The sequence below is a fragment of the Macaca nemestrina genome, chromosome 1 (assembly GCF_043159975.1).
Source record: "Macaca nemestrina isolate mMacNem1 chromosome 1, mMacNem.hap1, whole genome shotgun sequence".
In the NCBI taxonomy this organism is placed as follows: domain Eukaryota; kingdom Metazoa; phylum Chordata; class Mammalia; order Primates; family Cercopithecidae; genus Macaca; species Macaca nemestrina.
In genome coordinates, this window is record NC_092125.1 from 108537794 (window position 1) to 108559520 (window position 21727).

The following is a 21727-nucleotide window of genomic DNA, read 5'->3' on the forward strand; positions in this document are numbered from 1 at the left end:
GCTGGGATTACAGGCACCCGCCACCATGTCCAGTTAATTTTTTGTATTTTTAGTAGAGACGGAGTTCCCCCAGGTTGGCCAGGCTGCTCTCAAACTTCTGACATCAGGTAGTACACCTGCCTCAGCCTCCCAAAGTGCTGGAGTTACAGGTGTGACCCACCGCACCCAGCCTAATTTTTCTATTTTTAGTAGAGACAGGGTTTCATCATGCTGGCCAAGCTTGTCTTGAACGCCTGACCTCAAGTGATCTGCCCACCTCGGCCTCCCAAAGTGCTAGGATTACAGGCGTGAGCCACCACGCTCGGCTGACTCCACCTCTTGACAGGGAAGTTGTAAGATTCTGAAATAGTGTGTGGAACCAGAAACGTTGTGGCCACGTTTGGAAAATACAATCTTCCATATATAGGAATAATTATTTTAATTAATAAAACCAATAACAGAAGACTCTCAGCATTAGATTTCAAAATGTACTATATAATTACATTAACTAAAACTGTGTTATGGGTGCAGAAATAGACAAAAAGAATCAACAAAAGAGAACAAGCTGGACATGGTGACATGCGCCTATAATCTCAGCTACTCAGGTCACTAAGGTGGGAGGATCACTTGAGCCCAGGAGTTTGAGGCTGCAGTAAGCTAGCATCCTGCCACTGCACTCCAGCCTGGGTGACAGAGTGAGACTCTGTCTTAAAAAAAAAAAAAAAAAAAAAAAACCTAAAATTAAAATTTTTTAAAAAGAGAGGCTAAGGTCCAGAAATACACCCAACTATACAAAGAAAGTTAGTACACAATAAAAGCATATGATAAAACTGCAAAAGGAAACAGTTATAAGAAGAAGAAAATGGCAGTATATATTGAAATGACTGGCCATTCATTGGAAAACAAGCATATTAAATTAGATGCTATGTAAGGTGTTACTAACTGCCAACCAACCATTCCCAAACCTCTTTTCCCTTGCTCATCATAGGTAACTTCTATCCTTAATTTTATGGTCATGATTCTCTTGCTTTTTATTAATTATTTTTACCACATATGTATTTACCCATAAACAATATATTGTTCAGTTTTGCCTGACATTAAATATTTATAAATTGCATTGCACTGTATGTTTTCTTCTGTGTTTTGGCTTTTTAACTTTCTGAAGTTCATCCAATGGACATGTGTGGCTGTAGCTCATTAATTTCCACTGATCTATGACATTCCATCCAGTGACTATATCACAACTTATCATTCTAGGGTTTGTGGATATTGGATCATTTCCAGTTTTTACTAATGCAAGCAGTGAGACTATAAACTTTACTGCCTGTGTTTTTGGGCATATGTCTAAGAGAGCAATTACCGATATATTAAATGTAAATTGAAATACTCACATATTCAACTTCACCAAGTAATATTAAACTATTTTCCAAAACAGTTACACCAAATTACACTCCCACAACAGTGAATGAAAGCTCTTGTTGATTCATTACCATGTCAACCCTCAATATTGCCAGACTTGTTAAAACTTTTGCTGTGGCTCACACCTGTAATCCCAACAGTTTGGGAAGCCAAGGTGGGCAGATTGCTGGAGCTCAGGAGTTCAAGATCAGCCTGGGCAACAAGGTGACACTCCGTCTACACAAAAAATACAAAAAAAAATTAGCTGGGTGTGGTGGCGTGCCTGTGATCCCAGCTACTCAGGACACTGAGGTGGGAGGATTGTTTGAGCCCAGGAGGTCAAGGCTGCAGTGAGCCATGATCATGCCATTGCACTCCAGCCTGGGTGACAGGGCAAGACCCTGCCTCAAAAAAAAAAAAAAAAGAAAAAAAAGAAAAGCCAATTTAGTGGGTGTGAAATTGTATCTTTTAAAATTTGCATTTTCCTGATTATCATATAGGGAATAACTTTTCATATGTTTATGAGCCATTTCTGCTTTTTTGTGAAATTCCCATCCATTTTTCTAGTTTGTTATCTTTTTTTTCTTTTTCTTTTTCTTTTCTTTTTTCTTTCTTTCTTTCTTTCTTTTTTTTTTTTTTTTGAGGCAGTCTCACTCTGTTGCCTAGGCTGGAGTGTAGTGGTGCTATCTTGGCTCACTGCAACCCGGGTTCAAGCGATTATCCTACTTAAACCTCCCAAGTAGCTGAGACTACAGGTGTGCACCACTATGCGCAGCTAATGTTAATTTTTGTATTTTAAGTGGAGATAGAGTTTCACCATGTTGGCCAGGCTGGTCTCGAACTCCTGATCTCAAGTGATCTGCCCATCTCAAACACCCAAAGTGCTAGGATTACAGAAGTGAGCCACCATGCCCAGGTGGTTATCTTCTTTTATAGGAAGTCTTCAAAAATTCCAGATAATAATCCTTTGTCAGTTATATGTCTTCAAAATATATTCTCCCAATTTGCAGTTTGTCTTTGTATTATTTTTTATTATTGTATTGTATTGTATTTATTTTTTACTTATTTTTTTTGAGACAGGGTCTTACTCTGCTGCCCAGGTTGGAGTGCAGTGGCACCATCTATGCTCACTGCAACCTCTGCCTCCCAGGTTCAAGTGATTCTTCCACCTCACCCTCCCAAGTAGCTGGGATTACAAGCACGCGCCACCACAGCCCAGCTAATTTTTGTATTTTCAGTAGAGATGGGGTTTCACCATATTGGCCAGACTGGTCTTGAACTCCCGACCTCAAGTGATCCACCCACCACAGCCTCCCAAAGTGCTGAGATTACAGGCATGAGCCACTGTACCCAGCTGTTTGTTCGTTTATTTATTTTTGAGACAGAGTCTTACTGTCACTCAGGCTGGAGTGCAGAGGTGAAAAAAAAAAAAAAAAGAAGTCCAGGCACGGTGACTTACGCCTGTAATCCCAACACTTTGGGAGGCTCACTTTGGGAGGCTGAGATGGGCGGATCACTTGAGGTCAGGAGTTGGAGACCAGCCTGGCCAACATGGTGAAATCCCATCTCTACCAAAAATATAAAAAATTAGCTGTGTGTGGTGACATGAGCCTGTAATCCCAGCTACTCGGGAGGCTGAGGCAGGAGTATTGCTTGAACTCGGGAGGTGGAGGTTGCAGTGAGCAGAGATTGTGCCACTGCACTCCAGCCTGGGTGACAAAGCAAGACTCCGTCTTAAAAAATAAAAAATAAATCACTCCCAATCTTAGTAGGCAATGTGTAATAGTGTCCCAGATGAACAAATACCACTCCCTTTTTGGACATATTTCTCTCTCTTTGGCACACCTTAGTCTCTTAGTTTTCACCTATTTTACATATGCTTATCTTTCTGTGATTGGCCACAGGGGGAGTCTTTTATTTACATAGGGTGAATCATCACTTCAGCCCCTGATTGGTTCCAGGCCAAGGTCCTGGCCCAAGCTTTCACTTCAGCCCCTGATTGGTTCCAGGCCAAGTTGTTGAGCCAAGCCTTCACCTCTGCCTCCAATTGGTTCTTTACACTATCATACCTCTTTCTGAGTGGTGCTTTCTCCAAGATAGCCTGCAGGCCCGGTCAGCACACTCCTCCCCTTCCCACTCCATAAGCCGCCCTCCTCACCCTCCCACTCAGCCTCATAGCTGGCAACCCTCTTTTGGGCTCCCTCTTTGCTGAGAGCTTTTCTGTTGCTTAATAAATCTGACTCTTGCTGGTCAGGAGTTCGAGACCAGCCTGGCCAACATGGTGAAATCCCATTTCTACTAAAAATACAAAAATTAGCCCAGCGTGGTGGCAGGCGCCTGTAATCCCAGCTACCCAGGAGTCTGAGGCAGGAGAATCGCTTGTACCCAGGAGGTGGAAGTTGCAGTGAGCCAAGACTGTGCCATTGCACTCCAGCTTGGCAACAGACTGAGACTCCCATCTCAAAAAAAAAAAAAAAAAAAAAAAAATTAGCCGGGCGTGTTAGCAGTCACCTGTAGTTCTAGCTACTCGGGAGGGTGAGGCAGGAGAATCGCTTGAACCCAGGGGACGGAGATTGCAGTGAGCCGAGATCGCGCCACTGCACTCCAGTTCGGGCGATAGAGTGAGACTCCGTCTCAAAGAAATAAAAAAGAAAGAAAGAAAAAAGAAAACCTTCTTGCCAATATATCCTTATTCCCCCAACTCCACAATCTCCTGGCTTCCTCCAGTACTCATAGAAGCTGGTAATAGGGAAAGGCAGGCTGTAAAGGGCAATGGTGATGAGCTCAGGCAGCACTGCTGTCTTCTTTACAAAAGCACATTAATGATGAGCCTGGAGAACGTATTAGATGTCAGGATGGCAAATACAGTTTTGGTTGTAACATGTCCGCTGTGCAAAACAAAATATATCCATTTAAGAGGCTTGCAACCTGTAGTCCATGATCTCTCTGAAATTAGATGCAAAACTTGGTCTGTGTGTGCATTTTTCATGGTAGAGGGTCCATTGCTTTCGTCTGATTCATAACCTTAAAACGTCTTAAGGAAAAGGGTTAAGAACCCATAACCTGTTCAGTACAATGTTCCCTGAGGGTAAAAAGTTCCTCTGGCATCCAGCACTCCCGTGGGAGTCCATCAAAATTCCAGGGTTCACCGACTGCAGAACTATGGGGATGCAAATGCATTTGCAACTCCTTGGAAGGAAAGTACACACGGGAAATCAAGAAACACTAACAGGGAAAAAGCATTTTAGTTTAATGTGGTACAACTGCTGAGGTTTTGAGGCCTCCATCAAGAAGGAAAGAGCCCAGACTGCAGGTCTGTTGCGAGTGAGTGTGTCTGCAGGTTGTGTTAGGCATGTGGTGATTGTGATGGATGGGGGGTTATAGGAGCTTACAGCGAACTTCCATCACTCCTATCCATCATTTTCTAGTTATTTTATCATCCATTGATTCTTCTCTTCCGGTAGCTCTGAGGACCGTAGACTAAACTGAAACACAAAAGGGGAGGGCAAAAGAAAAGACAGTTCCAAAGGGAGACGAGCACTCGTTCTTTTATCCTGCGGTCCCTTTAAGAGAAGAATATCTTGGGACCTGCAGTCCCAACCGACCCCAGTTTTAACCGAAACCCAACCCGGACTTCCCCCTCTTGACTCAAATAAGACCAATTTTGGATTTTCCCTCCCCTATTGACCAATCAGATTCTGTTACCAGGCAGACTTCAGCGGCCGCCGGTACGAGCCCGGCGCCTTCTGTCTCCGGGGTGGCAGCAGTGACCAATGACAGAGCAGGCCGCCCGTGTATCTAGGCAGATCGCGGCTGTTACAACCATTCAGAAAAAGGAAAATAAAGCAACGCACGAGCCGGCTGGGCCAGGACCTTGGGGCTGGGCCGGAGTGGAGGTGGCTACGAGGTAGTTTCTCTTTCTCCCTTACCTTTATTGTTGCTTGTGTTGGAAGGCGACTGTTCAGAGGTAGGGAGGGGGCAAGATGAGTTGGGAGGAGAGCAGAAAAAGACTGTAGCTGTATTTTCAACAGCTTCTTCACCCGTGTGCACGTGCCCGGAATCTGGGACCCCATTCCCCTGCCGGGTTTCTGACGCCCAGCCCATGAGTTCCGCTACCCCGCCCCACCCCCCCTCCACTTTGCAGAAACCGGGGATTGAATGGAGGGGGAAGGGAAGGAGGTGGGGGCGCGCCTCAGGATGGGCTGTTGTGGGAGATGACGTAGGGACCGGCGACGTGGGGAGGGGGAGCAGCGGGGGAAGTCGTGGAGAGATTAAGTAATGAGAACTTGGGCCCAGTTTTTTTTCCAAGCCTAGAAAGGCAGAATATGTTCGTATCCTTTCTGACCTCCCAAGCATATGCAATGGTGAGGAGTATTTTTGAGAATTAGAGAACTTTGTTTTGTGGCTGTTACTGTTGTTTTTGAGGGGGAGGAGGGCAGTATGGGGTCAGAGGCAGAAATGAAAATTTCTTGCTAACATGGATTCCCAATCCCCCTATCTCTTCCTTTACAGTTTTCCAGATTTAGGAGACTTCAAAAAGGTGGGGCAGATAGAATGGAGATGGCAAAGATCTCTTTGGGTATATATGGGCCTGGCGAAGTAATGGAATAATTTCTAATTTTCGGAGAAGGCAAGTGGTGAGAAAAAGACCACTGGGGAAATTCGGAGGCTTTGTTGCTGTTTCTCTGCCTTTCTGGGTAAAGAGATGAGGAGTGCCCTGGGGCCTTCAGGGGAAGGGAAGGCCAGTGTGAGTTACATCTTTATGCCTGTCCCTCTCAATTCTAGCCCTCATGCCGGGATGGCAGAAGATGAGCCTGATGCTAAGAGCCCCAAGACTGGGGGAAGGCCCCCTCCAGGTGGTGCTGAGGCTGGGGAACCTACCACCCTTCTTCAAAGGCTCCGAGGTACCATTTCGTAAGTACTGATCACATCTCCAAATCCTGTCCAAGACCTGAGTATAGATCCCTGCAGCACTTCACTTTGGCTGTAGATGAACTGCCTCTCAGCAAGGGCATGGGAGCAGAGGGAGATTCTTGGCCATGGTAGCAATGCTTGAGCACCTGCTGGGCATTTCAGCCCTTTTCCCTCCTTAGCAGTCAGATAAAGAGAGGGAGAAAACCTCGTGTGTGACCTCCAGCTTTCTCCTATTCCCCACAGCAAGGCCGTGCAGAACAAAGTAGAGGGAATCCTGGTAAGTGTGTTGGGGAAGAGGGCAATAGAGGGATGGAAATGCTGAGGGAGGAGGATGTGAGGATGATGGGCATCAACAAAACATTGATGTGGGAGAGGTAGGGTCTATCTTGTCAGAAGATCCTTGGCTTTGCAAACTTGCTGCCAGTTTGACTTTGTGCCTCTCACTCGATCTCTGTGAGCGCTTGTGTAGAAGCCCAGCAGAGATGAATTCAGAGCTGATCTCCTCTACTCCCCTCCTCGATGTGGTAGCCTACAGGGCCCCTCAGAGCACCTAGTGTCGAATAATTTTTTTTTTTTTTTCTCGAGACGGAGTCTTGCTCTGTGGTCCAGGATGGAGTGCAGTGGTGCGATCTCAGCTCACTGCAAGCTCCACCTCCCGGGTTCACACCATTCTCCTGTCTCAGCCTCCCCAGTAGCTGGGACTACAGGCGCCCATCACCACGCCCGGCTAATTTTTTTTGTATTTTTAGTAGAGACGGGATTTCATTGTATTAGCCAGGATGGTCTCGATCTCCTGACCTCGTGAACCGCCCACCTTGGCCTCCCAAAGTGCTGGGATTATAGGCGTGAGTCACCGCGCCCAGCCTTATCAAATAATTTTTAAGGTCCTTTTTCAGTCTGACACCCTCTAAGTCAGCTAGACTTTGGGGTGGGAATCAGAGGGTCCTACATTGGGTCCTTCTTGGCCTTATTATTTCTCCTGCCTCTGTTTTGTCCTACCTCAGCAAGATGTACAGAAATTTTCTGACAATGACAAGCTGTATCTCTACCTTCAGCTCCCCTCAGGACCCAGCACTGGAGACAAAAGGTAGGTTTGATGGTATTTTTAGATGGCAGAGGTTCTGATTCTTAGAGAAAGGTTCACTGGGAAGGGGTGAGGTAATAGGAAGACTCGTAACTGCTGTCCTTGATGAAGAGGTAAGGTCCCCACCCTGACTTGGTTTACCAGGGAAAGGTAGATTCTGGGTGAACTACTTTGGTCCAGCACTACTGAAGTGGTAGTTTGGGAAGAACCAGGACAACTGTTAGGGTCTTAGTAATGCTTGTTCCTTTTGTTTCTGTAGCTCAGAGCCAAGTACACTGAGCAATGAGGAGTACATGTATGCCTATAGGTGGATCCGCAACCACCTGGAAGAGCACACTGACACCTGTCTGCCAAAGCAAAGTGTTTATGATGCCTATCGGTGGGTGGAAGGGTGGGTGGTGGGGTGAGTGGATTGGTTGGCATAGGACCCCCTCACCCATGAAGAGCTTCCTGCCTTGATTAAAGCCTGCCTTCTTAAAGGGTTCCTCACACTTGATCCCTAGGGACCCTTCGAGCCTACCCATGGCCTCCTTCTCTGAGTATGTTCCCACTCTGCTCCCCTGTCACTCAGGAAGTACTGTGAGAGTCTCGCCTGTTGCCGCCCACTCAGCACAGCCAACTTTGGCAAGATCATCAGAGAGATCTTCCCTGACATCAAAGCTCGAAGGCTTGGTGGCCGGGGCCAGTCCAAGTATCCTTGACTAGAGAGGTTGGGGGTGGAGGACCTGGGAGGAAGACTTAGGGTGTGGAGACCCAGGAGTGGAACAGCTTAACTTGCTCAAGGGGTTTGGAGATTGCCATGTGTTGGCTGCTCTTTAACTTGCATCAGATATTGCTACAGTGGCATACGAAGGAAGACCTTGGTGTCTATGCCACCCCTGCCTGGACTTGACCTAAAGAGTTCTGAGAGTGTAAGTACCAAATCACCCTCCAATTCTACTCTTCTCTCCCAGGCAAAAGGCAGAGGTCTTTGGGGCATGTTTTGAGGGCTAACAGCCTCAGTCATTATGTACGTAGCTTCTAGGTATGATGTTCCCTTCTGCCAACCCTGCAGCTGAGGCAGAGGATGAAGAGAACTTGTGGGCTTCTGCAGTGGGATAGGTAGAGGCTACTCCCGTCCCCAGTCTGGTCTCAGCTTTGGTCAACAGTCTTAGGTCACTTCAAGAGAGGGGACAAGGGTTATTTAATTTGGAGAGTGATTGGGCATGTCCTTCCCCACTTCAGCCAGAAATGGGCCCAGAAGTAACCCCAGCACCTCGAGATGAACTGGTGGAGGCAGCCTGTGCCCTGACGTGTGACTGGGCAGAGCGGATCCTGAAACGGTCCTTCAGTTCCATCGTTGAGGTCGCCCGCTTCCTGCTACAGCAGCATCTCATCTCTGCCCGATCTGCACATGCCCATGTGCTTAAGGCCATGGGGCTTGCTGGTGGGTGGACCCTCTCTTATGTCTCAGCAACCCTGACCCACTTTCAGCTTCAGTGACCCTCCCACACACAGAATAGAGACACCTTGGATTTGCCCTCTCTTCCTGGAGACCCTTCTAAGACATGCTTTAGCACCCCATTTCCTGTCTCTACCAGTCAGTGAATCAGGATTGCCTCACTCTCCTATTCCTCAGTTTCTTCCTCACCTTCACTCTATTACCTTTTTGGCACCTCTGCAGAAGAGGATGAACATGCACCTCGGGAACGGTCATCTAAACCAAAGAATGGTGTAGAGAACCCAGAGGGTTCACAAGCCCATAAGAAGCTGGAGAGACCGGCCCAGGTAAGGAAGTCAGTGGCCCTGACTTCGCTGTCCTGGGCTGGGGGCTTAGTATATCCTTTTCCTATTGGGTCCCATGCTTTTCCACTTCCTGTGCCTCTGGTGTCTATGTTTCCTCCAGTATTCAGTCTTCACACTTTACTGTGTTCCTCTCTTTACCTTTTAGCCTCCTAAGGATCTGGAAGCCCGAACTGGGGCTGGCCCTCTCGCACGTGGAGAGCGGAAGAAGAGTGTAGTTGAGAGCTCAGCCCCAGGAGCCAATAACCTGCAGGTTAACGCCCTAGTGGCTCGGCTGCCTCTGCTCCTTCCCCGGGCCCCTCGCTCGCTTATTCCACCAATCCCAGTCTCTCCACCTATTCTGGCCCCCAGGCTTTCTTCAGGTGCCCTGAAAGTGGCTACACTGCCTCTGTCTAGTAGGGCCGGGGCACCCTCAGCAGCTGTACCCATCATTAACATGATCTTACCAACTGTTCCTGCTTTGCCTGGACCTGGACCTGGGCCTGGGCCTGGGCCTGGGCGAGCTCCACCTGGGGGACTCACTCAGCCCCGGGGCACAGAGAACAGAGAGGTAGGCATAGGTGGTGACCCAGGACCACATGACAAGGGTGTCAAGAGGACAGCTGAAGTACCTGTGAGTGAGGCCAGTGGGCAGGATCCACCAGCTAAAGCAGCAAAGCAGGATATAGAGGATACAGCAAGTGATGCCAAAAGGAAACGGGGGCGCCCTCGAAAAAAGTCAGGTGGAAGTGGGGAAAGGAATTCTACCCCTCAGAAGTCAGCAGCTGCCATGGACTCTGCCCAGTCAAGGTTACCATGGGAGACATGGGGCTTAGGAGGGGAAGGCAACTCAGCTGGAGGGGCAGAAAGGCCAGGGCCAATGGGAGAGGCTGAAAAGGGGGCAGTGCTTGCCCAGGGTCAGGAAGATGGTACTGTTTTCAAAGGAGGAAGGGGCCCCAGTTCCCGGCATACCAAAGAAGCAGAAGATAAAATTCCCTTGGTCCCCTCAAAAGTGAGTGTCATCAGAGGCAGCAGAAGCCAAAAGGAGGCTTTTCCTTTGGCAAAGGGAGAGGTAGGCACTGCACCACAGGGTAATAAAGACTTAAAGGAGCATGTGCTTCAAAATTCCTTATCCCAGGAGCATAAAGACCCCAAAGCAACACCCCCATGATATAGGTCTGTGGGGAAGAGTGTTTATATCCCTACATTAACTTTGCCTAGTGGAGGCCCTTCTCTGCACTTGCTTCTCATTTGGCTATTCTTTTCCTAAAGAAGTCCATTCTCTTCTGTACAGACAGCTGAGTCATCCAGTCTACTTAGTACCTGGTTGCTGCCTCTGACCTTTTCAGCTTGATACCCTTGGCTTTAGTATAACCAATAAATCTGTAGTGACCTTACCTGTATTCCCTGTGCTATCCTGTGGGAAGGTAGGAATGGGCTATGATGAATGTATAGGTTAGGGATCTTTTGGTTTTAAATCACAGAAAACCTAATTCAAACTGGCTTAAAATAAAAAGGGTTTATTGGTTCATGTAACTGGAAAGTCCATAGGTAGTGCTGGCTCCAGGTGAAGCCTGACCCAGTAGCTCAGTATGTCTCTAAATACCGGACTGATTTTTTTTCTCACTGTTGCGTCTTCTGTAGGACCATCTTAAGTCTGGGCCACTTAATGGCTGCTAGCATTCCTAGGATTACACGTTTCCCCATTTATGTCCAATCAGAAAAAGAAGGCATCTTTGTACCAGAAATCTCAGCAAAAGCCCTAACATTCACACTGATTAGGCCTGGGTCACATGTCCACCCCTGACCAATCATTGTGGCCAGGAGGATGGTACATGCTAATTTGCTTATTCTACACCATGGACTACACCTTTGGGGAAAAGGGTGGGGTCAGCCTCCCCAAAATCACATGGATTCCCCAAGTGGAAACTAGGAGCATGCAGTTGCTTGGGTGGCCGCTGACACCAGGCTACTATTATTTTAGCTTGCTAAGTTGAGATCAGCTAGACCTGCTTTTTTTTCTCCTCAGTCTTGCATTTCCCTCAATACAAGCTATAGCCTCTTTCCTCTTGTTTCTAGTCTCAGAATGAAGGAGAGGGAAGCCATTTTCCTGTAGGGACTCTCCAGTCTCATTTAGACAATAGTCCCTTTTTTTCTGCCTCCATCTTAGAGATGGAGCTCCTTTTCCTGTTTCTTAATTTTTGTTTTCTCCTCATTCCTGCTTCCCTATCTCTCCCTATTGCCAGTTCCACCAGCTAGCATGAAAGACTTCCTAGCCATTAAATCTATTCTGTAGCCACCAGGTGGCAGCATCTTGTCATACGTGTCAGGACTTAGGACTGCGGGGTTTAGGTTAGATGTCACAGAAAGAGCTAGTTCTGTGGTCAGGCAGCACCAATGAGAACGGAATGCAGACCCTCCAGATGTATCCTTGGGAGAAGCAGTAAACCAACTAATATTTATTGAAGACCTACTTTGTCCTCTACATAGGGTAGCTTCTGTCAGGGAATCTTGGTTCTTCCCCAAAAACACTGATTTTCTTTCAGGGAGACTTCATGTGTTCATTTATTTCCACCAGAGCAGATTTAAAGAAATTATAATATGTAATGTTTGGTATCTATAAAGAGTATATCTAATGTGAATAAATTATGAAGCATACTAATGAGTACCTATGACCCACAACACAATTTATACATTAAAACATTTGAAATACCATTGTGTTTGTGTTCCTCCCTAGCCTGTCCCCTGCCTCTTCTTAGCAGTAACCACTGTCCTTAACTTTCATGTCTATTATCTGCTATAGATTTTTTAAACCGTATATGTATATATACAGCCCAAGCTGATGTCTCTGAATTTACAGCTCTTATGCGGTAGAGTATCATGACTTAGTTCTTTTTGTTTTACAATATGTCTTATGTTGTTTTGTCCTTGCTTTGTGAGTTTTGACTTGTGCAGCTAACTCCTACTCACATCTACAGGGAAGTCATCTCTGATTCTTGCCTGACACACATGATCTCTCTCTGGGCTCCCTTAGCACTCTGTGCTCACTACTTATATAACTCACAGTGTGCTGTGATCATTTATTTGTCCGTCTCCCCAGCTAGAATGTTTGAAGTTGGGGTCTGAGTAAACCAGCTTCTAAAAAATGCCTGATACTTAAAAAACAAGAGGGAAAATATCAAAACCACAGGAAAGGACTCCTATTTCTGACAGCATGGATAAGAGAAAGGGCTATCCCATTAAAATACAACTAGATTCTAGATAAATCACAGCAAACATACTTTTTAGCACATTGCTGAGTTTATTAGAAAGATAAATCACTAAAAAAAAAAAGTACAGGCCAGGCACCGTGGCTCACTACCGTAATCCCAGCACTTTGGGAGGCCGAGGTGGGCAGACTATGAGGTCAGGAGATCGAGACCATCCTGGCTAACACGGTGAAACCCCGTCTCCACTAAAAATACCAAAAATTAGCCGGGCATGGTGCCAGGCGCCTGTAGTCCCAGCTACTCAGAAGACTGAAGCAGGAGAATGGTGTGAACCCAGGAGATGGAGGTTGCAGTGAGCCGACATCGCGCCACTGCACTCCAGCCTGGGTGACAGAGCGAGACTCCACCAAAAAAAAAAAAACACAAATTAAAAAAAAAAAAGGCCGGGCGCGGTGGCTCAAGCCTGTAATCCCAGCACTTTGGGAGGCCGAGACGGGCGGATCACGAGGTCAGGAGATCGAGACCATCCTGGCTAACACAGTGAAACCCCGTCTCTACTAAAAAAAATACAAAAACTAGCCGGGCGAGGTGGCAGGCGCCTGTAGTCCCAGCTACTTGGGAGGCTGAGGCAGGAGAATGGCGTGAACCCAGGAGGTGGAGCTTGCAGTGAGCTGAGATCCGGCCACTGCACTCCAGCCTGGGCGACAGAGCGAGACTCCATCTCAACAAAAAAAAATAAAAAAAAAAAAGTTGAAACCTATATAAAGGAAGAGCCACATGGAGTAGTAGAAGCAGGTTTGCCCTGAGGACAAATGCCAGTGTCAGCATTATGATCATAGTCTAAGCCTTGGGCCTAAGCCAAGGGAAGGGAAGAAAAACCTGCAACTCCTGAATTAAACCTGGATTCCTGAAGGGGCTAACATAGTTCCAGGTTTATGCAAATGCAAATCCTCTCTGGAGGGAAGTATTCCTAATTAAGGTCCTCAGGATTCCCACAGATTAAACAAAATATGAGTTCAAAACCCCAAAATATAAAATAGGCCAGGCACACTGGCTCACGCCTATAATCCCAGCACTTTGGGAGGCCGTGGCAGGTGGATCGCTTGAGGCCAGAAGTTCAAGGCCAGCCTGGCCAATATTGTGAAACCCTGTCTCTACTAAAAATACAAAAATTAGCCGGGTGTGGTGACGTGCGCCTGTAATCCCAGCTACTTGGGAGGCTGAGGCAGGAGAATCCCTTGAACCCAGGAGGCAGAGGTTGCAGTGGGCTGAGACTGCACCACTGCACTCCAGCATGGGTGACAGAGCGAGACGCCATCTCAAAACAAAAAACAAAAAAACAAAAACCCCAAAATATAAAATATACAAGTAAACAAGCTACCATGAACAGGACTCAGCAGAAAACAACAAAACGGATTTAGATATCCAAGGTAAGTTACAGAATATAAAATCCCAGCACTTTGGGAGGCTGAGGCGGCCAGATCTCAAGTCCAGGAGTTTGAGACCAGCCTGGCCAACATGGTGAAACCCTGTCTCTACTAAAAATACAAAAATTAGCTGGGAGTGGTGGCTCATGCCTGTAATTGCAGCTACTGGGGAGGCTGAGGCAGGAGAACTGCTTGAACCTGGGAGGCAGAGGTTGCAGTGAGTCAAGATTGCACCATTGCACTCTAGCCTGGGCAACAGAATGAGACTCTGTCTTAAAAAAAAAAAAAAAGATATAACTAGAGTCATATTTTACTGACTTTTGAATAAGCCAACTTCTTTCCCCAGTTTATAAACAAGACAAATAAATGACATTATCTTATTCTGTTGGTAATTTCCTGCCCTCCCCACACCTCAATGTGCAAAACATACATACTTTCCTACCAAAGCTAGAGGCTCTGTGTGTACACAGGATAGCATAGGTTCCCATAGGGTCACCCACCATCCAAGTGCAAAACCATCTACACCTATAGTGGCTCCTTGGGATCTTACATAGAGATGAGTGATTTTTTTTTTTTTAATCAAAAGATAATTTTCTAAAAATAGGTTCAGTGAAGTGAGAAATTTTAGAGCATATCACAAATGTTAAGCTTTTTAATTTAATTTAATTTTTTTTTTTGAGACAGAGTCTCCCTCTGTCACCCAGGCTGGAGTGCAGTGATGCAATCTTGGCTCACTGCAACCTCTGCCTCCTGGTTTTAAACAATTCTCCCTGCCTCAGCCTCCTGAGTATCTGGGATTACAGGCACCCACCACTAGGCCTGGCTAATTTTTATTTTGTTTTGTTTTGTTTTTTTTTTTTTTGAGACGGAGTCTCGCTCTGTCGCCCAGGCTGGAGTGCAGTGGCCGCATCTCAGCTCACTGCAAGCTCCGCCTCCCGGGTCTATGCCATTCTCCTGCCTCAGCCTCCCGAGTAGCTGGGACTACAGGCGGCCGCCACCTCACCCGGCTAGTTTTTTGTATTTTTTAGTAGAGACGGGGTTTCACCGTATTTAGCCAGGCTGGTCTCGATCTCCTGACCTTGTGATCCGCCCGTCTCGGCCTCCCAAAGTGCTGGGATTACAGGCTTGAGCCACCGCGCCCGGCCTTGTTTTGTTTTTTAAGTAGAGACAGGGTTTTGCCGTGATGGCCAGGCTGGTCTTGAACTTTTGACCTCAGGTGATCCACCCACCTCAGCCTCCCAACATGCTAGGATTACAGGCATGAGCCACCATTCCCAGCCACAAATGTTATGCTTTTAAATTTAACATGGGGGGAAAGAATAGCATTCAGTTTTACAATTTGACAACTAAGGAGACTGAGGAGAAAAAAGACCAACGTGGGGAAGGAAAACATAACTTACTCAAAATATTTATTTAAAAACCATTTTTGGCCGGGCGTGGTGGCTCATGCCTGTAATCCTAGCACTTTGGGAGGATGAGGTAGGTGGATCACTTGAGGTCAGGAGTTTGAGACCAGCCTGGCCAACATGGTGAAACACTGTCTCTACAAAAAATACAAAAATTAGCCAGGTGTGGTGGTGGGTGACTGTAATCCCAGCTACTTAGGAAGCTGAGGCAAGAGAATGGCTCCAACCTGGGAGATGGAGTTGGCAGTGAGCTCAGATGGTGCCACTGCATTCCAGCCTGGGCAACAGAGTGAGACTCTGTCTCAAATTAAAAAGAAAAAGAAAAAGAAAAATATATATATATACATATATATTTTTTAACTAAATCATTTTTGAAAAATAACTATATTTTCCAAAACAAGAAAAAAAATCAGTGAGACAATTGGCATTGTTTTTAAAGGGGGAAATTTCTTTAATGTCAGATGGTTCTCATATCTGCTTCTGCATTCAGTCTTTGTGTGTGTGTATGTGTAAGAGTCTTACTCTGTCACTCAGGCTGGAGTGCAGTGGCATGACTGCAGCTCACTGCAACCTCCACCTCCCAGGTTCAAGCAATTCTTCTGCCTAAGTCTTCCCACAGATGCACACCACCACGCCTGGCTAATTTTTGTGATTTTGGTAGAGACACAGTGGCTCACACCTATAATCCCAGCATTTTGGGAGGCCAAGGTGGGCAGATCATCTGAGGTTGGAAGTTTGAGACCAGCCTGGGTGACATGGTGAAACCCTGTCTCTACTAAAAATACAAAAATTAGCTGGGCATGGTGCTGTGCATCTGTAATCCCAGCACTTTGGGAGGCCGAGGCGGGTGGATCACTCGAGACCAGCCTGGCCAACATAGTGAAACCCTGTCTCTACTAAAAATACAAAAATTAGCTGGGTGTGGTGGCGTTCACCTGTAATCCCAGCTACTTGGGAGGCTAAGGCACGACAATCGCTTGAACTCGGGAGGCAGAGTTTGCAGTGAGCTGAGATCACGCCACTCCAGCCTGGGCAACAAAGCAAGATCCTGTCTCAGAAAAAACAAAAACAAAAAACAGAAGATGATAAAAAAAACAAAACAAACAAACAAACAAAAAACCTCCAGAAAAAGGCAGAAAGACAGTCATAAAGGGATGCAAATAAATTTACACATATGGGACTGGCACAGTGGCTCATGCCTGTAATCCCAGCACTTTGGGAGGCTGAGGCGGGCGGATCACAAGTTCAAGAGATCAACACAATCCTGGCCAACATGATGAAACCCTGTCTCTACTAAAAATACAAAAATTAGCTGGGCATGGCGATGCATGCCTGTAATCCCAGCTACTTGGGAGGCTGAGGCAGAAGAATCACTTGAACCCAGGAGGCGGAGGATCCCTTCAGCCGAGATCGCGCCACTGCACTCCAGCCTAGGTGACAGAGCGAGACTCTGCAAAGGAAGGAAGGAGGGAGGAAGGGAAGGGAGGGAGTGAGGGAGGGAGGGAAGGAGGAAGGGAAGGGAGGGAGGGAGGGAGGAAGGGAAGGGAGGGAGGGAGGGAGGAAGGGAAGGGAGGGAGGGAGGGAGGAAGGGAGGGAGGAAGGGAAGGGAGGGAGGAAGGGAGGGAAGGAAGGAATTTACACATATGAACCCTTAGAGCTATAAATAGGAAACTTAAACTCTTCTACTTATGTTTGTGTGTGTGTGTATTTTTAGTGGGGTGGTCTATAACTGACTAGCTATAAAAAGTTCCTGCTTCAAATTTGAACAGAGATGTTCCTGAAATTTTTTCTGTCATTGGAAAATAAGAAAACTTCCTACTATAAAAAAGGTTGTCACATGTCTTTCTACAGTGTTTCGAAAGGCTAGTCTTGTGGCTGTTTGGAAAGCTATCCCTTGAGGGGATACATGACATTTTAAACTCTAGGCTAAAGCAGGGTCATCACCTCATGATATTTGCGGGACAGCTGATTGGAAACTGGCCAAGAGCTAGTGGGCCTAACATGTGGACTGCTGATTCCCCCTACTCCAGACCAGTGGTGAGAACTGTTGTTGTTGTTGTTGTTTTTTGAGATGGAGTCTCACTCTGTTGCCCAGGCTGGAGTGCAATGGTGCAGTCTTGGCTCACTGCAACCTCCGCCTCTCGGGTTTAAGTGATTCTCCTGCCTCACCCTCCTGAGTAGCTGGGATTACAGGCATGTGCCACCACGCCCAGCTAATTTTTGTATTTTTAGTAGAGATGGGGTTTCACCATGTCGGTCAGGCTGGTCTCAAACTCCTGACCTTGGTTGATCCACCCACCCTGGCTTCCCAAAGTGCTGGGATTACAGACATTGAGCCACCATGCCAGGCCGATAATTTATTATTTTTTTTGAGACAGGGTCTCACTCCATTGTCCAGGCTGGAGTGCAGTGCTGGGATTACAGGCATGAGCCACCATGCCAGGCCGATAATTTTTTATTTTGTTTGAGACAGGGTCTCACTGCATTGTCCAGGCTGGAGTGCAGTGGCATAATCTCGGCTCACTGCAGCCTCTGTCTCCCAGGCTCAAGTGATCCTCCTACCTCAGCCTCCTAAGTAGCTGGGACTACAGGTGCATGCCATGCCAGCTAGGCTAATTTTTGTATTTTGTAGAGATGTGGTTTCACCATGTTGCCCAGGCTGGTCTCAAACCCCTGAGCCCAAGCAATCCACCCACCTCAGCCTCCCAAAGTGCTGGGATTAGAGGTGTCAGCCACTGAGCCCAGCCGACAAATTTAAACTATCTTTGGCACTCTTGTCCCCATTCTTTGTTCATCTTTCATACTGTACTCCCACTTTAACCTAGCTTGTCTGCTTGCCCTCTCCTCATGATATGAACAAATTCCCATTTCTGTTCTTCAACATACAATTTTTTTGCTTTCAGAATGCTCACTCGTCTTTTATTTTGCTGGGTTATATCCAATATCTATTCTAAGACCTGACTCACAATATTTCTAAGAAGCCTTCCATTCATTCATTCACCATATACTGATGTGTCTCTGTGTGTGTGTGTGTGTGTATGTGTGTGTGTCCATACACATATAGGCCTTCCAAATTAACTTAAACTCTACTATGTTCCTTCAACAATTAGGTTAGGTACCCCATTTGTTCTACTGTTGTACATTCTGCATGTTTTACACAGGCATTTTCAAGCTATTACACTTTATTCTGCCTTCCAATTAAACATTGTAAGTAGTGACTCTTTCATCATCTATCCTGTATGATTGTCCCAATAATTAATAATAAAGTATTATAGTAGCAACTTGTACTCTCTTGATCCTCACAAAACCCTGTAATGGGCTAATATTACTTCATCCATATGTCTTCTTTGTAGACATAGAAACTGAGGTTCAAAGAGGTTACATTAGTTATTCCAAATCAAACAGCTTGTAAGTGGCAGGAAAGATGGCATTCAAGACCCGGGCTCAAGTAACTAGCCTCAATGTATTATGTAAGGCCCTAACGAGGGGCATTGAATATTAAGTAAAGCCTAGGAAAGACGTTGAGACAGAGGTTCTGAGGACAAAGAGGAATCTAAATCAACAATGTTAACCGAAAAATACACAAAGCTGGCTGGGTGAGGTGACTCAGGCCTATAATCCCAGCACTTTGGTACCTGAGGCCGGCAGATTGCTTGAGGCTAGCAGTTAGAGACCAGCGTGGGCAACATAGCAAGACCCTGTCTTTACAAAACAAACAAACGAAAATTACACAAAAGCAACACCAGAGGCCCATTTGCATGGCGTGTTTTTGTTTATTTGTTTCGCCTAATATGGCTTCGTTTTGTTTGGAAGAAGGGATTGTGCCCTCCAAGCCTTTGCCATTTCACTCACCTCTCCCAACCTGGCCCTGTCCAGCCCCTCCCAGGAGGGGTCGGCGTATGGATGCTGGAGGTCACAGGCTGCCCAGGCTGGTGGTGACCTCGGAGGCAGAACCACGGCCTCGAGTCGGGCCTCTCTAACGGCGAAAGACTGACGCGGTCGGACCGCGCCATTCCCGAAACGTTAAGGAGTTTAACCTCCGCATCGTCCTCAAAGATGAGTAGGAAAAGGGCAGTGAGGGAGAACGTCTTCCCCGTCCGCCGTCTTCCTGCTCGCCCTTCTTGAAACCCAGCGTCCATCCCACGGCCTGATTTACTAAGGGAGTCTTGTAGCGTAGGGGATGGGGAAAAGTCATTGATTACGGTAATTTGGTTGGTTACTCAAACGGTCATTTACATATAATTTGCATGTTAATATACTTCTGGAAGTATGCATATGTCCATACTTCTCTAACAGGGCACCCACGCCCGCCAGCTCACCCTACTTATGCAGCAAATTTTACTTCTCTCTCGGCTTCTTTAGCCTCGCAAACGCTATCGCTTAGGCCCGCTTCATAAAGATTGTCCCCTCCTCCCACCCGTAAGCTCCTCCCTTCGCCCTCTCTCCCTCGCGAGCTTCCAAACATCTTTTCCCCGCCCCCTTTTCTATTTCTGAACAGGCATGTTCCGGGCAGCTCACCCGACTCCTTAGATTACTATGGGATCGGTAGGGTCCTGAGCGTTGGAGAAGCAGGAAAGCTTATCCTGGGAAGAAGGGCTTGGCTTGGATTTAGGAAAAGAATACTACATCGAGACCTGCTGGGGAATTTTATTTTATTTTATTATTATTATTATTATTATTTTTGTCTTGGTTGTACTGAGGGAGGAAGAGGAGGTTGTGTGGCCCGGTCGACTTGTGGCAGCCTGAAGGCCCCTTCAGGCGGCGCCGCGGGCAGCCCCGCAGCCGGGGCCTGGTGCAGCCGCCGCGGCCGCTGTCAGGGAAGCGCAGGCGACCAATGGAACCCGGGAGCGGTCGCTGCTGCTGAGGCGGCGGTGTCGGCAGTCCGACCGCGACTGCCCGCACCCCCTCCGCGGGGGTCCCCCAGAGGTAAGCTACTCCTCCTCCATGAGTCACCTTTGCCCTGTTGGGGGGGTGGTCGCTCTCCCACCCTGTCCCGCACAGTCTTCTCCACCTGAGTTCGACTACGAAACTGCCCTCCTGATGTCAACTGCACCCCGGGTTCCTTCTCCACCCTTTCCTCTCAGGCCTGGGGTCCTCCTCCGCTTTTTGGCTTCCTCTTCTATTAGCTCCTCCCTCTGCCTCGGGGATTCCCCCCTCCCTTACTCTTATCCCTGTTGCCTACATCTCGAATTATTCTTTTTTTAAGTCATGAACCCTTTCCACATCAGACGACTCCCATAGGCCCATCCTTGTCCTTCCTCGTCGTCTCTGCCCCTGCCCCAAACCTATTCCATGGACTCCACCTTTACCTCTTTTCCTGGTTTGCCCTTTTCTTCCGATGTCCCTGTGCAACTCCAGCACTGGGTTCCCATTTCCCTGAGACAGCGATTGTATCCCTGTCTTCCTGTGCTGCTTCTGATTCCATTACCTCACCGTCACCCACCCACCCAGCCAGCTCCTGGCTTCCAAGAATTGCCTGTTCCCTTCTCCTCAAGGGATCTCGGGCCCTTGTCATCAATCCCAAAGTGCCATTTACATTCTTACTTTGAACCTAGTCCTCACCCTTCTCTGGATGCATTATGATCCCTACCCTTAACTTTCTGTAGCTTCTCTTTCTGCCTCCTCAATCACCCAACCTTCTAGAGGTTTCTGTCTGTAGGGGAGAGGTTTGACAGTGCCCTTCCCATTCAGGATTTCCACCTTTGACACTTCCCTCGAGTTTCAAGGATTTTGCTGATCCTTGTGACATTTGGTTCTGGTTTTCCCGTGGTCTTCTTGCGTTCTCTGTCACACTCTTTATCTCCACATGCCACTTATTTCAGGATCAACTAAACCTTGAACTAAGAAGAAAAATGTGTTGTGAACAGGGGGAGCCTCAGCTGCCTCAGGCCGTTCAGGACAGAAGGGTGTTTCTGAAGGCCGGAGCAAGTTTTGAAGAAGTCCCTATCAGATTACACTTGGTTGACTACTCCGGAGCAGCCACTAGGAGGGATGAACAGGCCTGCGTGGAAATTGAATGAGATTGTGAGAAATCTTGTTTCAGATTATTTAATTTTAGGCTTTTGTTAAAGGAATCACAGAATAGAGTGCCTTCCCACCCCTGTCCAGATCCATGAGGAATCAGTTTACTCTTGTGGTTTACTAGAATAATTTTGGTTGGGGTTCCATAAGAACTCAGGCCTGGAGTGGGGTAAGGGTGTAACTGGAAAAAGGAACATGAGACAATGGAAAGAGCTTATACATTCACAATCAGGACTCCTGGGTTCAGCATGTGACTTCCTCACTTGACCTCTAAAGCGATCCTTTTGGAAAATGGCCCACTCTCTATAGGCATCAGTGCAGTAATAAGTTGGTAGCAGGACGTGGGTTGGGGGAAAAAAATCAGATTTGGTTTCTTTGTTTACAAAACATTTTGGGTTCCCCAGGCAAAAGGTATTTATTAGTGATGATTTAGTCATCCAGAGAATTTTCCTTCACCTTGATCTTTCTGTCGGATGTTTTTAGTCCACAACCAGGGGTGTAAGTCATTTTGAAAGACAAGCTCCAGGA

General features: G+C 47.0%; 2 protein-coding genes and 1 long non-coding RNA gene across 23 annotated transcripts in view; 2 read left to right on the top strand and 1 right to left on the bottom strand.

Moving 5' to 3' along the window:
- Positions 1–4601: 4601 nt before the first annotated feature.
- LOC105497849 (uncharacterized) lies at positions 4602–19663 on the bottom strand. 2 transcript variants are annotated; one of them, XR_011617321.1, is made up of 2 exons: positions 19031–19663; positions 4602–4862 (listed from the first exon to the last, which is right to left on the bottom strand). It is a non-coding gene; the product is annotated as an uncharacterized lncRNA (long non-coding RNA). The 2 variants fall into 2 exon arrangements; XR_011617322.1 differs by lacking the exon at positions 19031–19663 and adding an exon at positions 5307–5557.
- On the top strand, positions 5161–11851 carry LOC105497848 (regulatory factor X5). Of its 7 annotated transcripts, none has more exons than XM_011769326.3 (11): positions 5161–5284; positions 5890–5917; positions 6163–6291; positions 6535–6568; positions 7296–7378; positions 7635–7754; positions 7947–8066; positions 8205–8286; positions 8600–8801; positions 9039–9142; positions 9306–11851. In XM_011769326.3, exons 3-11 carry the CDS (start codon positions 6176–6178, stop codon positions 10305–10307), a joined length of 1863 nt encoding a protein of 620 aa, XP_011767628.2. In that variant the 5' UTR covers positions 5161–5284; positions 5890–5917; positions 6163–6175; the 3' UTR covers positions 10308–11851. The 7 variants fall into 7 exon arrangements, with proteins under 7 accessions (XP_011767628.2, XP_011767625.2, XP_011767622.2 ...); XM_011769323.2 differs by having other exon boundaries at positions 5164–5284; positions 5890–6014; XM_011769320.3 differs by having other exon boundaries at positions 5164–5284; positions 5890–6007.
- Positions 19664–19676: 13 nt separating the features above from the next.
- The window catches only part of LOC105497841 (phosphatidylinositol 4-kinase beta), a 36646-nt gene continuing 34595 nt past the window's right edge, over positions 19677–21727 (top strand). For 2 of the 14 annotated variants that reach the window (XM_011769288.3, XM_011769290.3), the window contains exons 1-2: positions 19677–20104; positions 21001–21202. In XM_011769288.3, coding sequence (XP_011767590.1) covers positions 21195–21202 — 8 coding nt within the window. In that variant the 5' untranslated portion in view covers positions 19677–20104; positions 21001–21194. The remainder of the gene's footprint in view (positions 20105–21000; positions 21203–21727) is intronic. The other 12 variants (XM_011769286.3, XM_011769283.3, XM_024797979.2 and 9 more) reach the window with 8 other exon arrangements.

Bases quoted from the DNA above. Each gene is read 5' to 3' on its own strand.
- LOC105497848 (XM_011769326.3), top strand. From the start codon at position 6,176: ATGGCAGAAGATGAGCCTGATGCTAAGAGCCCCAAGACTGGGGGAAGG. The intron at 6,569-7,295 runs GTAAGTGTGTTG...GTCCTACCTCAG, and splicing joins ACAAAGTAGAGGGAATCCTG to CAAGATGTACAGAAATTTTC. The intron at 8,067-8,204 runs GTATCCTTGACT...AACTTGCATCAG, and splicing joins GGTGGCCGGGGCCAGTCCAA to ATATTGCTACAGTGGCATAC.